General features: G+C 37.7%; 1 protein-coding gene across 1 annotated transcript in view; it reads left to right on the top strand.

The window, feature by feature from the left end:
• LOC132565712 (protein fuzzy homolog) overlaps positions 1-18629 on the top strand; it is a 118939-nt gene that overhangs the window by 94343 nt on the left and 5967 nt on the right. Inside the window, exons 5-7 of the mRNA XM_060230415.1 lie at positions 9569-9766; positions 10469-10564; positions 15779-15882. Of these exons, the coding sequence (XP_060086398.1) occupies positions 9569-9766; positions 10469-10564; positions 15779-15882 (398 nt within the window). The remainder of the gene's footprint in view (positions 1-9568; positions 9767-10468; positions 10565-15778; positions 15883-18629) is intronic.

Here is an 18629-nt window from a genome sequence, read left to right on the forward strand (position 1 = left end):
CTTAGAATCATTTAAAGTTCACTTAGAATCATTTAAAGTTCACTTAGAATCATTTAAATTTTACTTAGAATCATTTAAAATTGACTTTGAATCAAGATGTGACTAGTTTCAAGTGAACAAAGTAGTTATGTCAATTTGTGATGGATTAAACCTTCTCATTGAAACTGTGTATTTTTATTATTTTTATTTATAAAACCATACACAAAATGATATGCTACATTTTGTACCGAATTCTTCTTTACATCATTTTTGTAATGACACAGAGAATCAGACACTTGGTCAATCAGGATTGAAATTTATAGCCACAGAAAGGGAAAGGCAATACACATCTAGTTTTATAAGTTCAATGCTAGGTATGTCCACCATGGACCTATCAAATCACAGAGAAATGCTCGCGGGTTGTTCTGATATATGCCTGACAATGACACTATATAGTCTTGTATTGTCCTACTACAAAATAATGTGATGCTGGTTGTTACAGAAAGATGGAAGAACATGATGACATATACATTCATCTAAGTATTGTACATAAGATGTCTTCCATTAAGCCAAAGGGGTCACAATGCCACCCCAGACCACAACGCTCCCTTCACCTATCAGACAATAATGAATTACACGAATATCTCTGTAACAATCTTCTGACCAATGGAACACCTGAACATGGTCATCACTTCAAGCACGATGAAATCTGGACTCATCTGTAAATAACACCTCACACCTGTCTCTGTTGGTGAATCGTAGATATTTTCTGCACCATGCTAAGCATGCAACTCTTTGGTGTTGAAGCAAAACTGAATGGATTGTGGAATGATGCAGGTAGATGTTTGCCTTTAATAGTCGATTCATTATGGTTATGGAGCTAATACGTCAAATTCCTGGGAAGCTTCTAGCAGTCAATGAAGAGGACTGCAACTGATTACACAAATGTGTACCACTTTCATCTGCTGAAAACGCCTCCACAAAGCATTTATTAATGTTTATTCCTAACTGTCTTGCTATATTATTCTGAGATATTCCAGCCTCTAGCATGCCAATAGAACACAAATCTTCAATTTCACCCGTACATGGCATGTTCCTGGCAAAATTCTTGCTGGAAAAACAACAAATTTTGGAAACAGTGCATAGAATACTATCAATACACACAGGAACTTTGGACTCTTAGTATGCATTGTCTAAGTTCCAACTTTGAAAAAAAACATGTACTGACCATTGAAGCATAACAAAAGTGAAGTTTAAATTTTCTACCAATTGAACAAGCTTTTAATACTTTGAAGTTATCAGCAAGTAACCATAAGTGAGCTCTTCAGTAACTAGGTTCCCATAGTCAGATTTGTAACAAAAAATGAGGTGTTCTGTAATATTCATTTATCAATATTTACTGGCAGCTGGGAATATTATGACAACTGCCAACAACTGAACAAAAAGTAAGCGGAAATAATATTTATTCATCAATATTCAGTGACAGTTGGGGATATTAGAATCTCATAACCAAACAAACAGATGTCAATTCTAGTTAACATGTAATTATACCCATCACAACCAAACAAACAGATGTCAGTTCTAGTTAACATGTAATTGTATCCATCACAACCAAACAAACAGATGTCAGTTCTAGTTAACATGTACTTGTACCCATCACAACCAAACAAACAGATGTCAGTTCTAGTTAACATGTAATTATACCCATCACAACCAAACAAACAGATGTCAGTTCTAGTTAACATGTAATTATACCCATCACAACCAAACAAACAGTTGTCAGTCCTAGTTAACATGTAATTGTACCCATCACAACCAAACAAACAGTTGTCAGTCCTAGTTAACATGTAATTGTACCCATCACAACCAAACAAACAGATGTCAGTTCTAGTTAACATGTAATTATACCCATCACAACCAAACAAACAGATGTCAGTTCTAGTTAACATGTAATTGTACCCATCACAACAAACAAACAGATGTCAGTTCTAGTTAACATATAATTTTACCCATCACCACCAAAACAGTTGTCAGTCCTAGTTAACATGTAATTGTACCCATCACAACCAAACAAACAGTTGTCAGTCCTAGTTAACATGTACTTGTACCCATCACAACCAAACAAACAGATGTCAGTTCTAGTTAACATGTAATTGTACCCGTCACAACAAACAAACAGACGTCAGTTCTAGTTAACGTGTAATTGTACCCATCACAACAAACAAACAGTTGTCAGTTCTAGTTAACATGTAATTATACCCATCACAACCAAACAAACAGATGTCAGTTCTAGTTAACATGTTATTGTACCCATCACAACAAACAAACAGATGTCAGTTCTAGTTAACATGTTATTGTACCCATCACAACAAACAAACAGATGTCAGTTCTAGTTAACATATAATTTTACCCATCACCACCAAAACAGTTGTCAGTCCTAGTTAACATGTAATTGTACCCATCACAACCAAACAAACAGTTGTCAGTCCTAGTGAAGAGAGTTGTCAGTTCACAACTACGTGGTCCAATCACAACAATACAAATTTATCAGTGCCATGAAAGATAAGCCTTTTCTTATCTTAGGTTTAATTTTGATGGAACCACATTTTGTTATTGAGAACTTTTGGACAAAAATGCAATATCTGTGTAAATGTATTTCAGTTTTTGCTCTAATATAAAATGATTGTGTTCACATGGCCTAAATGGGCCTGTCCACTGGATGAGAAAATGATAAATAAGATATCTTTGAATGTAATAAATAAGAAATATGAGATGCTTGATTAAGGTAAGGAAGTAGATCGTCCAAGTGCCTGTCATCAACTAAAATTTGATACTTTATGTTCTGTAGTCCCCGGGAGATTATATGTCATAAATTTGTTATACTGGACTGTTAGAGGATGATTATCTCAGTTCTCTGAAACTCCTACTCATAAAAGACATGAAAACTTTTATTATCTAATTTCTAAAATAGTGTAGATTCCATGTAGGAAGTATAATGTTATTATGTCTTGTACTGATAATGAAGTAACAATAAATACAGGGAGGATTAGAATTGTATCTCCTAATGATGTTATTTTGTAATTTTAATTTCGTATGTAATTTTATATTGTAGGAATAGCATCAACCAATAAATATGGACAATTTAATTTCTATTATCTGCCTGACATAATTGTTTGTCCCTTTTTAATTCAAATGACCTTAATGTCACTATCTCTCAATCATTCATGAATTATTGACAATATACAAAATGATAAGCTCTACAAAACTAACCTAATAGGTTACACTTAATTGTCTCAACAGATTCTGACCCTCTAATCCTACCAAACCTCCAATCTCCTTTACCTACACACATTATCCTTCCCTAGATGTCCCCACCACCTCCCAATTCACACCCAACATCCTCCTTCCTTGTTTTTTCTCAATCCCATCCAACTCCCCACCCCCTCCCATATCTTTCATTCCTAGCTGTTCCGTTATCCCCACTAAACTCTCATGTATTATCTTTCCCTAGCTGTCCCCTACTAATGTCAGCTATCCCCTGCCCCTTCTACACTTTAGCCTTCCCTAGCTCTCACCCACCCCAGTATGCAAACTTCCATCACCTCTACAATATATCCTTCCCTAACTGTCCTCACACCTGTATACTACCTCCACCCCCTCTATACTATATCCTTCCCTAACTGTCCTCACCCCTGTATACTACCTCCACCCCCTCTATACTATATCCTTCCCTAACTGTCCTCACCCCTGTATACTACCTCCACCCCCTCTATGCTATATCCTTCCCTAACTGTCCTCACCCCTGTATACTACCTCCACCCCCTCTATACTATATCCTTCCCTAACTGTCCTCACCCCTGTATACTACCTCCACCCCCTCTATACTATATCCTTCCCTAACTGTCCTCACCCCTGTATACTACCTCCACCCCCTCTATGCTATATCCTTCCCTAACTGTCCTCACCCCTGTATACTACCTCCACCCCCTCTATACTATATCCTTCCCTAACTGTCCTCACCCCTGTATACTACCTCCACCCCCTCTATACTATATCCTTCCCTAACTGTCCTCACCCCTGTATACTACCTCCACCCCCTCTATACTATATCCTTCCCTAACTGTCCTCACCCCTGTATACTACCTCCATCCCCTCTATACTATATCCTTCCCTAACTGTCCTCACCCCTGTATACTACCTCCACTCTCTCTATACTATATCCTTCCCTAACTGTCCTCACCCCTGTATACTACCTCCACCCCCTCTATACTATATCCTTCCCTAACTGTCCTCACCCCTGTATACTACCTCCACTCTCTCTATACTATATCCTTCCCTAACTGTCCTCACCCCTGTATACTACCTCCACCCCCTCTATACTATATCCTTCCCTAACTGTCCTCACCCCTGTATACTACCTCCACCCCCTCTATACTATATCCTTCCCTAACTGTCCTCACCCCTGTATACTACCTCCACCCCCTCTATACTATATCCTTCCCTAACTGTCCTCACCCCTGTATACTACCTCCACCCCCTCTATACTATATCCTTCCCTAACTGTCCTCACCCCTGTATACTACCTCCACCCCCTCTATACTATATCCTTCCCTAACTGTCCTCACCCCTGTATACTACCTCCACCCCCTCTATACTATATCCTTCCCTAACTGTCCTCACCCCTGTATACTACCTCCACCCCCTCTATACTATATCCTTCCCTAACTGTCCTCACCCCTGTATACTACCTCCACCCCCTCTATACTATATCCTTCCCTAACTGTCCTCACCCCTGTATACTACCTCCACCCCCTCTATGGTATATCCTTCCCTAACTGTCCTCACCTCTGTATACTACCTCCACCCCCTCTATGGTATATCCTTCCCTAACTGTCCTCACCCCTGTATACTACCTCCATCCCCTCTATGGTATATCCTTCCCTAACTGTCCTCACCCCTGTATACTACCTCCACCCCCTCTATGGTATATCCTTCCCTAACTGTCCTCACCCCTGTATACTACCTCCATCCCCTCCTATATCCTTCCCTATCCCCTCTGTCCTATATCCTTCCCTAACTGTCCTTGTCCCCACCTCTGTCCACCCCCTCTACAGTATATCCTTCCCTAACTGTCCTCACCCCTGTATACTACCTCCACCCCCTCTATACTATATCCTTCCCTAACTGTCCTCACCTCTGTATACTACCTCCATCCCCTCTATACTATATCCTTCCCTAGTTGTCCCGACCTCTGTCCCCACCTCTACACTATATCCTTCCCTAGTTGTCCCCACCTCTGTCCACTCCCTCTACCTCTCCCCACCTCTGTCCACTCCCTCTACACTATATCCTTCCCTAGTTGTCCCCACCTCTGTCCACTCCCTCTATACTATATCCTTCCATAGTTGTCCCCACCTCTGTCCACTCCCTCTATACTATATCCTTCCATAGTTGTCCCCACCTCTGTCCACTCCCTCTACAGTATATCCTTCCCTATTTGTCCCCACCTCTGTCCAATCGCTCTACATTAAATTCTTCCCTACTTGTCCCCACCTCTTTCCACTCCCTCTATACTATATCCTTTCTAGTTGTCCCCACCTCTGTCCCCACCTCTACACTACATCCTTCCCTAGTTGTCCCCACCTCTGTCCCCACCTCTACACTATATCCTTCCATAGTTGTCCCCACCTCTGTCCCCACCTCTACACTATATCCTTCCCTAGTTGTCCCCACCTCTGTCCACTCCCTCTATACTATATCCTTCCATAGTTGTCCCCACCTCTGTCCACTCCCTCTACACTATATCCTTCCCTAGTTGTCCCCACCTCTGTCCACTCCCTCTATACTATATCCTTCCATAGTTGTCCCCACCTCTGTCCACTCCCTCTACACTATATCCTTCCCTAGTTGTCCCCACCTCTGTCCCCACCTTTGTCCACTCCCTCTATACTACATCCTTCCCTAATTGTCCCCACCTCTGTCCACTCCCTCTATACTATATCCTTCCCCAGTTGTCCCCACCTCTGTCCCCACCTCTGTCCACTTCCTCTATACTACATCCTTGCCTAGTTGTCCCCAACTCTGTCACCACCTCCACACTATTTCCTTGCCTAGTTGTCCCCACCTCTGTCCACTCCCTCTATACTACATCCTTGCCTAGTTGTCCCCACCTCTGTCCACTCCCTCTATACTACATCCTTGCCTAGTTGTCCCCACCTCTGTCCACTCCCTCTATACTACATCCTTGCCTAGTTGTCCCCACCTCTGTCCACTCCCTCTATACTACATCCTTGCCTAGTTGTCCCCACCTCTGTCCACTCCCTCTATACTCCCTCTATACTACATCCTTCCCTAGTTGTCCCCACCTCTGTCCACTCCCTCTATAGTATATCCTTCCCTAGTTGTCCCCACCTCTGTCCACTCCCTCTATACTATATCCTTCCCTAATTGTCCCCACCTCTGTCCCCACCTCTGTCCACTTTCTCTACACTATATCCTTTCCTATCCTGTGGTATCAATGTAATTGTTAGCCTCTTTCTGTGCTTCCTTATGTGATATATCACAACTTCTCCATCATAAGGTGTTTTGTTACCTCTGAACAACTCTACTGCCGTTTAATTCACTTTATTCTCAAAGCGATTGTGTGCTGTCAATAATTGTAATATATAATGAAAGACAGGATGACAGTTGTTGTCAGATCCTTTCTAATAGATCTCTTCCCATGGGACCATTGACAAAGTTTTAGTGATAAATATAGACATATATTGGTGGCTTTCTCAGAGCTAGGAGGTATTCTGCTTGTCAGAAATTTGGAGTTTCGTACAAGTCCTGCCAATAGAGTGTCCCGGTACTGTTTGATGAAATGCACAGATACATTACACATTGTGCGAAATTGTGTTATCTTGTGATGGAACGTTAGAATATCAAAGATAGGAATGGTATCTGACTGTGGGCTGTCACCAGCCGTTATGAATCAGAGGCACAATACTTTTGTGTAGCTTTGATTCTGTCAGTGATGTAACTATGAGATTGATATTAGCCTATGTCAATTTCAAAAAGAAAAACTGATCCAAGTTTTGATTATACATATACAAGTCTTAATGATAACTGGGTCAATATGATGGCCTTGAACTGATCATCAACCTTACAGAGAGTGTTGAAAACTTCTAAACAGTGTGAAATCTTGTCTACACTTCTTTAACATCCTTGTCACCCTGATCCTAATGATATAAATCCTCGGGGCATATCAAACAGAAAAATAAATTATACTTGATAATATTTGGTAATCTTTATGCATCAGTAATCCTTCCATACTTTAGCTGGTGTCAATTACGGTGGACCCTCGATAATACGGACACCTTCCTTCCCATTCAAAATGGTACAGATTACGAGTTTTCTGCACTGCCAGGGTTGTGTAAGTCAACCAATACAACCAGATACCTCGGCCATGATTATATATAGAAAATAAGACCAGATACCTCGGCCATGATTATATATAGAAAATAAGACCAGATACCTCGGCCATGATTATATATAGAAAATAAGACCAGATACCTCGGCCATGATTATATATAGAAAATAAAACCATTAATAGGAAGAATGCTGTCGGTTGTTACAACAGTTATTGTGAATACAAGTATTGATCAGTGTCTTTCATTGTTTAATATTGTTTCATTTTCATAAACAATAGTAAATGCATTAAAATTCCCAAAGTAGATTGTTGTCATTCGTTGTAGTTCAAAATTATACATTTTTTTCATTAAGGGAGAGCATTTAGTCGCTGTTTTGTTCATCCATCCCTCTGTCCGTCGTAATTTTGTGCGGAGCATAACACAAAAACTATAAGAGGTATAAACATAAAACTTCATAGGTAGATAGATCACAACGAGGAGAAGTGCAGTGCACAAGAACCAACACTCTTTTTTGCATAAATTTACATTTATTGCCCTTTGTTATTTTTCATACTTAAATTTTTTCCAGTGTATTACACTAAAATTATAATAGGTATCATTATGAAATGCCATAGTTAGATAGATCTCAATGATAAGGAGTGAATTGCACAAGAATAATAACTCTCTTATTGCCCTTTGCTATTTTTCATTCTGAAATTTTGTCCCATTTGGGGAGTCTCTGACAACCCTTGTTAACTTTACTCACAACTGACTGATATTTATATCCTAGTTAATATAAACATTCAAAATCATGTGAAATATGGAACAACTCATATTAAATAGTCATGTATAATATTCAGAATTAATTGTCAAACATAAACAAGACGAGATCTAGACTTAATCTTGGATATTTTCCTTACAATTATTTGATTTTGTCCTATATATAGAAGTACAGTTAATTCTGATATGAGTTCCAATGATCTACCTGTCAGTAGTATAGTTGCTATGACTACACACAGTGTCTAGTGGTAAGCTGTACACCTCTGGCACAGGTGACTGAACACAATGTCTTTTCTTAAGCTGGTAACAAAAAATGTTGGGACTATTATGGGAATATTTCTATCAAAAGTTCTTTCCATTTCCATGGAACCAGAATTTGAATTCCAAAACTGGTGAGTAATTTTGATATTATGGAAATCTGTTTCCTAAAATTTCCATCCAAATAGTGAGTTTTTGTGACTATTAGACATCTGGATTACCTCATGTAAGTACATGTATTTCATATCTTGTCTTTTCATGGCTAGGTGTACAGTTGTCACAGAAAGTAGTTTTCTCCTGCCTTTACCATTTCAGTAGAGGAAATGGTATGTTAAATGATCATGGAGGTAGGTCCATACTCAAACATGCAAGTGAGGACCTGCTTAATGTTGTCGCCACAAACATGACAACAATATACCTCCAGAATGCATTCTGACATACATGTGTGTGATGGTATTAGCTAGAAGTATTATAGTCAATCATCACCAAAAGAAATGCAGATTAACTAAGTTGCTTTGTCTCAGTTTTTCCAAGAAGTCAAGTTGTCACTTCATCTTTATTTAACCTCACGTTTTTTTTGACAGTTTTTCAAGTTCAACTCCATTTATAGTCATTCTTTTTGAATAAGCCTTATGTAAATTTTAATATTGAGTCATGCGTGCTAATGCAGCAGGAAAACACGGATGAGGAAACTGACACAGAGTATAAGAGCTAAACACAAAGTCATGATAGAGTCTATACTCAATCTTATTTGGTAAATTATCGTGACATGAAATATTGCTCTGTGTCGTCCCAGCAGTGAGTGTTGAGAATGACATCTCTTACAAGCTTTATATGGCACAGATCAGATCCTAGTTATCAATATTGGGAAGTGAGCGGGCTGACATGACAGGCAAGGCCACACACCAGCAGTGTCATGTCAGGGAAACGTAACTCTATTACCACTGTCTAACATTTAACAAGAGAACATCCCTATGGAATCACCTCCCTGTCTTCATTAAACGCAGGTGATGCATTTTGTAACTACTTTTTTTAACCTTAACGCGAACAATGAGTGTTCTTAAAAACTTGAAAAGCCCTTTACTTTTAAGTGTGTTTTGCAGATATTGATGATATGGATACACGTGATTAATCAAGGACATCCATGTTTTTCATTTCAGAACTTCCTTGACGCTTTTACTGATGCTGCCGAAACAGTGTACGGCTGCTTATTGGTGGAGGGCAAAGTTTCTGTGGCAACTAAAAAGTGGTGGAGCTTGACGGCCAATGAACTTGTCCTGCTGCGAATGTTGGTCTCATCAATGTCTGACTGTACATCACGTGATCTTCCTGTATATTTGCCCGATAGTCATCCAACTGTAAGTTGGTCATTACAGGTCAAGTTCCAGGTTCATTCCAAAATAGGTTGATTGAAAATATTGTTATGTTTTTAGGTGGTAAAAACTATTATGTCATAAATAAGTATTGCAACTTGGAGACATTTTTGTCAAGAAGCAAATTTGAATGAGCCACCTACTGCCAAAATATAACTTCTAATTGACTTTTCATTTGTTACAAGTGATTGTTATAGGTTCCTCATCACCTGATGACCTTTCACCTATTATCACTGATTTTTATAGGTTTCCAGCGACCTGATGACCTTTCACCTGTAACAATTCAATGTTATGGGTTCCTCATCATCTGACGACCTTTCACCTATTATCACTGATTTTTATAGGTTTCCAGCGACCTGATGACCTTTCACCTGTAACAATTCAATGTTATGGGTTCCTCATCATCTGACGACCTTTCACCTATTATCACTGATTTTTATAGGTTTCCAGCGACCTGATGACCTTTCACCTGTAACAATTCAATGTTATGGGTTCCTCATCACCTGATGACCTTTCACTTGTTAGAACTGATTTTTATAGGTTTCCAGTGACCTGATGACCTTTCACTTGTAATAATTGATTTTTATAGGTTCCTCACAGCTTGATGACCTTTCACCTGTCATGACCAATACTTGTATGCTCCTCATCATTTGACATTCTTTCACCTTTGATAATTGAATGCCCTAGGTTCCTCATCGTCTGATGACTTTTCACCTGACCAAGCGTGTTGAAGTTTGTGTTATCTGTGGCCCGTCTCCAAACCTTGCAGACCTGGAGCCTGAGGTGAGTGTACTATAAACCTGTGTACGATGACATACCTTTCTCAATCTTAGAAACTAACAACCCTGATATGGTATGTTAATCTTGAGTACATTGCTGAAAAAGGTCTCAGTTCTGACTTACTGCAATCACCTTTTTCCAGCCAACATATGTGATTTATTATGTGCCCATGGACCTAATATAGTGAGTTATTTCCTTTTGTTGTATGCTTTTTCGCTGAACATACATACCAGTACATGGTGTAAAACTTTTAGAGTTCCAGGGTTAATATTTAGTTCCCTATTTTAGGAAATCCATGTCTGTGCTCTAGTAGCTTCATTTCTAAAGGGATTTACCAGGTAGATTCAACTTTAAATACTTTTGAAGGAACATAACATCTTAAGCAAGTTTTAGATTCAGGTTGCAGAGTCTAGGTCAAGGTCACTGTTACTCTTTTTGTAAAATCCTTGTCAGCATTCTCATGGCTTCATTTCTGGAGGAATTTTGATCAAACTTCACACACTTGACCATCTTTTTTATTTGACAAATGTCAAAGTGGAACCGCAAGGAGATTTTGTATCATTTGTGGTGCCTTGTTAACATATTAATGACTGAATTAATCAGATTTCTTGACATTGTATGATAGCTCTCCAAAGTTCTAAAGTAATCTTGTTCAAGTCAACCACATTAACTACTCTAACTTTTTACCTCACTATCGTCTCCTGAAGCCAGTCCCTGGTCCATCCTCAGTCGTCCATCCTCAGTCGTCCATCCATTGGCAGTCTGTAAACATTTTTTATCATCTCTATTTCTTGGAAATCACTGGAGGGATCTTTCTCAAATTTCATATGCAAGTTAACATTGGTCCATATTTGTACCCCTCATTTTGAACGTTATCAAAAAACAAAATGGCTGACAGACGGCCAAACTTGATTTCTATGATAAACAATTTTTATAGCTATTTCTTGAGAAGTACAGATTTGATCTTTCCCATAGTTCATATTTAGGTTTCTTTTTACCCCACAGCCCGAAAGGGTGTAGGGTATTGCGATCACGCACGGCGTCCGTCCGTCTGTCCGTCCGTCCGTCCACAATTGCATACCGCTTATTATCTCAATTTCTCTATTTCCACTCACCCCAACCACACATTTCCAACTTTATAATAAGGCTGTAGGGTATTGCCTGCGTTTGCGGACCTATTTTTGTCCCTTGTTGTATCCATTTGATTTTGGGATAGATCAGAAAAAAAATGGCTCACAGGTAGCCAACTTCGATTTTGACTATGAAAGTTTGTTATTGCTGGTTCTTGTGAAGTACTGGATGGATCTTTCTCCAATTTTACAAATAGGTTACCCTTTCAACCTTGTTGTGCCCTCTTGAACTTTGGAAGTGATCTGGTGACCATGTTGGATTGGATAGTTCAAGATTGTTATCACTATTTCTTAAGAGGAATTTAAAATTTCATGTAATTGAGAGCAAAAGCAGAAAAGAAGGGAAAAGCTCCAACTCTTATATCATACTTAAGTTTATGCTTATAGATTTAATTTTTGTAAGATATAAATTTATAACAAGAATGATTACATGATAAAAAAAACATTAAAAGTTTATACAACAGTTGATATTTTATTTCACAAAAAAACTGAAGTTCATTTTTTCAAATGCTCCTCTCAAAGCATTGAAAATAAGTGTGAATGATATACCATTAAGTACATGTGTCCTCTTTATTGGGTCGTTGGTGAGACATAAATTCCTGAGTAAGTACTTGTCCCAGTTACACCGCACCACAACGTAGATCAACGTCACTTAAGTGCTGTTTAATAACTCTGTGTGACAAAATTATTGAAATATATAATGAATGGTGTGTTTAGTTGTTCTATCTATACTGATCCCCAGTGATGTCTTATTAGTACTCATGTAGCTAAAATACACATAAATTTTTCCCTTCAATCCAATTAAATTTTATTTCAAAAGAGATAATTTTCAATTACGTTGATTCCAGTGTATGTTTTAATGGATAGAACTGAATGATCACCTGTTTCTCGTAGCAAGGATTGTTACTTTATGATCTGGTGAAATGGCAGCTGTAATTTGTATTGTTCCATTGTACGACTGATAAATAGCCTATCAGTGAACAGTTTTTGTTAGTTTTGTATCGTAGAAATTAGTGTGATCTTTCTACAAATTCATGAAGTTATGAATGATCCTTTAGAAATACATGTTGTATTAAAGTACTAATCACAAACCAAGATGGCTAACTAGGGACTACTTTTGAGTTAAAAGGCTGGAGTTTGTTGGCACTATTTCTAATCAGACATCGGAGGGCTATTCAGCAGATAAAGGGTTGGGCACTGTTTAGTCCAATACTTGTCTATCAGTTGTCTGTCCTCAAACAGTTCTTGTTATCTCTATTTTTGGAGTAGTGCTTCATGGATCATTCTCAAATTTCAAATGTAGATTCCCTGTGATCATTAGTCGTGCATTGTTCCCTTTCAAATTGATTGGAAATACAAAATGGCTGCCAAGCGATGATGTTGGATCTTTATGATGGTGGGCTATTTAAATCACCCTGCGTTGATGGTTCATTGTCTGTCAGTCCATCGCCAGTCCGTACATAAACAATTATTGTCATTGCTATTTCTTGAGGAGTACTCTCTCTCTCTAATTTCATATGTTGGTTCCCTTTGGTCCTTAGTTGATGGATTTGGGACTGATCAGAATAAAAGTGGCTTACTGGCAACCATCTTGGATTTGGCAAATTTCTGCATAGGAATGTTCAAATTTCTTATCATTAAGTGCAAAAAGAGAGAAGAGAAGAAAAAAGAAGGGAAAAGATTCAACTTTCAAAGATCAAATCAGTACCAAACAATGGTGGGTTCCAAGATCCTTCTGGGATCTCTTGTTACTGTTGTAATTTGTCATTAGCTGCTAATTGTTTATTTTGGGACTAGTCAGTAAAAAACAATATGGCTGACAGGCAGCCATTTCCAATTTTGACTATGAAAGTTTGTTATTGCTATTTTTTCAGAAGTACCAATTGATCTTTCTGAAATTTCATATGTTAGTTCCCCTTGGTCCCTAGTTGCATCCATTTGATTTTGGGATGAATAGTTAAACAAAATGGTTGACAGTCAGCCATCTTGGATTTATACAATCGAAGATTGTTATTGCTTTTTCTTGAGAAGTATGGAATGGATAACACAAATTCCACATGTAGGTTCCTCTTGGCCCCTAGTTGTGCCCTTGTGATTTTAGGATGATCATTTAAACATCTTGAATTAAACAATTGATCAATAAAACAAAATGGCCGACAGACTATTTCACTTTTTCTTGAGAGGAATAAAAATTTTGTATAATTAAGAGCAAAAACAGAAGAGAGAAGAGGAAGGAAAAACTAAAGATCAAACAATGGTGGGGGCCAAGACCCTTCTTGGATCTCTTGTTTGTTAGTAAGGATTCATGGTGTGCTTCAGATAACTTTTCACATTTAACAAATACCTAGACTCTGAATGAATGTATAAAGCCAGTAGGATGTTAGAAAGAACGGCCATCTCCATCTGAATGACCAAGGGTTCTCCTGTAACGATAATATTTGTGTAATAGGCTATTTGGGTTCAGGGTTGTAAACCTGGAGATCGACATTATTGACAAGACCAACTTTGCAGGCGATACCAAAAATTATATGTTAGTACCCTTTCTGGAAATTTTCAGTATAGTGAAAAAAAAATGTTTACCAAGGTCCATGTATTGTAAAGTTATTAAGCCATTTTCTTGTTATATGAATTTAAATTGACTGACCAGAAATGACATGAATGATAAAGAAAGCTGAGTAATACAGACCCCATGGTCCACTTTTTTTTTGTAAATTAAATTCCCAGACCATGGAAATGTAATTCTGTATCAATACATCAATGATTTGACTTTGTATCAATACATCAATAACTTGACATTGACTCTGTCCACACCCTACTTCTGATCTAAAATTAGCATGAAGAACCCCCGAACAAAGAAAATTCAAAATTATTTAAACAAAAGATGTGTCCAATGGGGGCAGATGAAGGAGTCCTTAAAGGGAAATATAGGGCATAATATAAGTGAAGGGATGTTTCTTTAATTTGGGACCTTTAGTGCCACATGGGGTTACATTGAAGGACAAAAATTGAATATTGGCAGGTTACATGACCTAATGAAAGACAAAGGTTGAATATTGTCGGGTTACATGCTCTAATGAAAGACAGAAGTAGAATATTGATGGGTCACATGACCTAATGAAAGACAAAGATTGAATATTGATGGGTCACATGACCTAATGAAAGACAAAGGTTGAATATTGTCGGGTTACATGCTCTAATGAAAGACAGAAGTTGAATATTGTCGGGTTACATGGACTAATGAAAGACCAAGGTTGAATATTGGCAGGTTACATGACCTAGTGAAAGACAAAGGTTGAATATTGACGGGTAACATGACCTAAAAAAAGACCAGGGTTGAATATTGACAGGATACATGACCTAATGAAAGACAAAGGTTGAATATTGATGGGTCACATGACCTAATGAAAGACAAAGATTGAATATTGACGGGATACATGACCTAATGAAAGACAAAGGTTGAATATTGATGGGTCACATGACCTAATGAAAGACAAAGATTGAATATTGGCAGGTTACATGGACTAATGAAAGACCAAGGTTGAATATTGGCAGGTTACATGACCTAGTGAAAGACAAAGGTTGAATATTGACAGGTAACATGACCTAAAAAAAGACCAGGGTTGAATATTGACAGGATACATGACCTAATGAAAGACAAAGGTTGAATATTGATGGGTCACATGACCTAATGAAAGACAAAGATTGAATATTGACGGGATACATGACCTAATGAAAGACAAAGGTTGAATATTGATGGGTCACATGACCTAATGAAAGACAAAGATTGAATATTGATGGGATACATGACCTAATGAAAGACAAAAATTGAATATTGATGGGTCACATGACCTAATGAAAGACAAAGGTTGAATATTGATGGGTCACATGACCTAATGAAAGACAGGTTGGATATTGACGGGTTACATGGACTAATGAAAGACAGGTTGGATATTGACGGGTTACATGGACTAATGAAAGACAGGTTGGATATTGACGGGTCACATGGCCAGACAATGGTAAGGAATATGATTTATTTCTATCCACCAACAACGGGTTTTCTATGTATATTTTTACCTTTTTTAAATAGGTTGTGAGATTCTGGAAAACAGCATACGATCCTCTTATATCTGTGTGTAGACTCCATCCAAGGAATTTCCCTGTCACTATAACCTTAGATCCAAACATCCTGGGGTAAGTATCATATAGTGTCTATATCATATCTGTGTGTAGACTCCATCCAAGGAATTTCCCTGTCACTATAACCTTAGATCCAAACATCCTGGGGTAAGTATCATATAGTGTCTATATCATATCTGTGTGTAGACTCCATCCAAGGAATTTCCCTGTCACTATAACCTTAGATCCAAACATCCTGGGGTAAGTATCATATAGTGTCTATATCATATCTGTGTGTAGACTCCATCCAAGGAATTTCCCTGTCACTATAACCTTAGATCCAAACATCCTGGGGTAAGTATCATATAGTGTCTATATCATATCTGTGTGTAGACTCCATCCAAGGAATTTCCCTGTCACTATAACCTTAGATCCAAACATCCTGGGGTAAGTATCATATAGTGTCTATATCATATCTGTGTGTAGACTCCATCCAAGGAATTTCCCTGTCACTATAACCTTAGATCCAAACATCCTGGGGTAAGTATCATATAGTGTCTATATCATATCTGTGTGTAGACTCCATCCAAGGAATTTCCCTGTCACTATAACCTTAGATCCAAACATCCTGGGGTAAGTATCATATAGTGTCTATATTGTTCGTATGTTAATGATATACTGAAAATAGAATACATAAGTTCTGGGAACCTCAGCCATGCTTGAAATTGTCAGAGAATTTTGAATCTGAGACTCACTGGGTTGATCTGATATGAAGTGAAAACAGAGATTTTATTTATCATATAATTGAAGTTTATAGCTTATTTATTTTTCTAAAATTCTCTATTTTCTTTGGCTAATTTAGAATCACAAACATCAACATCATGACTGCATGCCTTTTCACTGGTGACCTTACAGTGTATTGTAAGTTTGTGATGCTATAAACCTATGGCAAAGGACAATGACAAACCTACAGCCAGATCTATAAAGTGGTGTTCATAGTACTATGAATATCATGAAACTGATTACTTTGTTGTAACATGAATTCAATACTGATTTTTGTTTCTGTCAGATAATTACTTCTGTATTGGTTTTGTGAGACATAAGATTATGTCTTAATGCATTAGATAGAAAATTGCATGTAAAATGTATGAAATATAGCATTTTATGTTTAAATTGCAGCAAAAGTAACATTTTATAAATACATCGTACCAGATATGCTATTGTAAAATATATGACATTCCATAATTTTGAAATATGAAATTTTTAGAATATCATTATCAGAGTGTTGCTATTCATATCACCCTACGTCTGTGATCCATTGTCCGTCCAGCCATAAACAAATTTTCTTGTTGCTGGATGGATTTTTCTCAAATTTCAAATGTAGCTGCCAATTTGTCACTAGTTGTTTGATTTTGGGACTGATCAGAAAAGCAAAATGGCCAACAGACACCCATCTTGGATCTTTACAAAGAAAGTTTGTTTTTGCTGTTTCTTGAGAAATACTGGATGGATCTCTTTCAATTTCATATGAACTTTTCAAGAAATAGCGAAAATAAAAATTGTTTATGGAGGGAGGGACAGACCATAAACAAAGGGGGATTTGTATAGACCACAGTCTGATGACAGCATTTGCTGTAGTCAAAAAACTTATTGATCAATTTATAACTTTGTCAACAAGATTAAACAAAAGACACAAATGAATTGCATCTTTTGATACAAATTTAGATTTAAATAGAGAAGAGTAGAGTAGAAAAAACTGTAACATAGAGCTGTTTTGTCCTTCTAGACCTGTCTGTACATGCTTAGGGCCTTAACTTTGAAGCTCAGGAGGCAACTGAGGGAAATCAAAAGTGATTGAAAGAAAAGTCAACATCTACATAGGGAAGTGCACTAGCCCCATAATTCAGTAAATTAGGTAATTTTCCAATGTCTGATAATATTTGAACACAGTCAAGAACAAGTGTATATTCTGAACTGTGTCACTATTAGAATGAATTCAGACATTAAACAATATCTCTTTAGGCTTTAGCAAGTACAATAAAGCTTGGGTCTCCGTTTCTATAGCTGATACAAAAGATGTGGGCCCTTATCTCCTGCCTCATCATTCCAGTTATACAGCTAAAGGTAAATGACCAAACACTAGGCAATTAAATGTCCTTTCACCAATAAAGTGCACCGTCTAGTTGTCCCCAGTGTGTATGTCTGTCTGTACATTTACCTGCATAGTGGACTCTGACAAAGCACCATTATCTCTGACAACACGATTCAGCTGGGAGCCATACCTTGTTCTGTTAAGACTGTAGCTACACAGAAATCTAATAGAGTTGTGTGGTGGCCAGGAGATCTTACCCAGGAGTACACATATAAATGGATGTTGTAAAATATCCTAGATTTTGGACAGAGGAACATTATTGCAATACATGTTGTGAAATATTTTTTTTCTTTTGGAACAATTTCTTTAGGTTGGTAATGTCAATAGAATAGAAGTTCTTATAACACAACCAGTAGAAGATTAGAGTGTGACGTTTTGATGACTACATGGTCACCTTCATCAGAAGAATGACCAGTGTGGAGTGTACGGAACCGACCAACCTTTTTCGACTACACAATAATCTTATGTACACTGAGGTTGAAAACAATGTGACAATCTGTTTACCATCTCGTCACATGATTTTCAGTGTTATCTTCTGGTTGTGTTAAAAGATCTTCTATTCTTTTCTAATGTTGTGAAATGATTTTGAGAAGAAAAGGAAAACTTAGAACTGAAGGTTATTCTATATTGGATTAGTGGAAGATAATTCGAATCTATTCTTTCCTGTTTT

Source organism: Ylistrum balloti, unplaced genomic scaffold (genome assembly GCF_031769215.1).
Source record: "Ylistrum balloti isolate Yb309-2 unplaced genomic scaffold, AGI_CSIRO_Ybal_v1 Utg369730, whole genome shotgun sequence".
Lineage (NCBI taxonomy): Eukaryota > Metazoa > Mollusca > Bivalvia > Pectinida > Pectinidae > Ylistrum > Ylistrum balloti.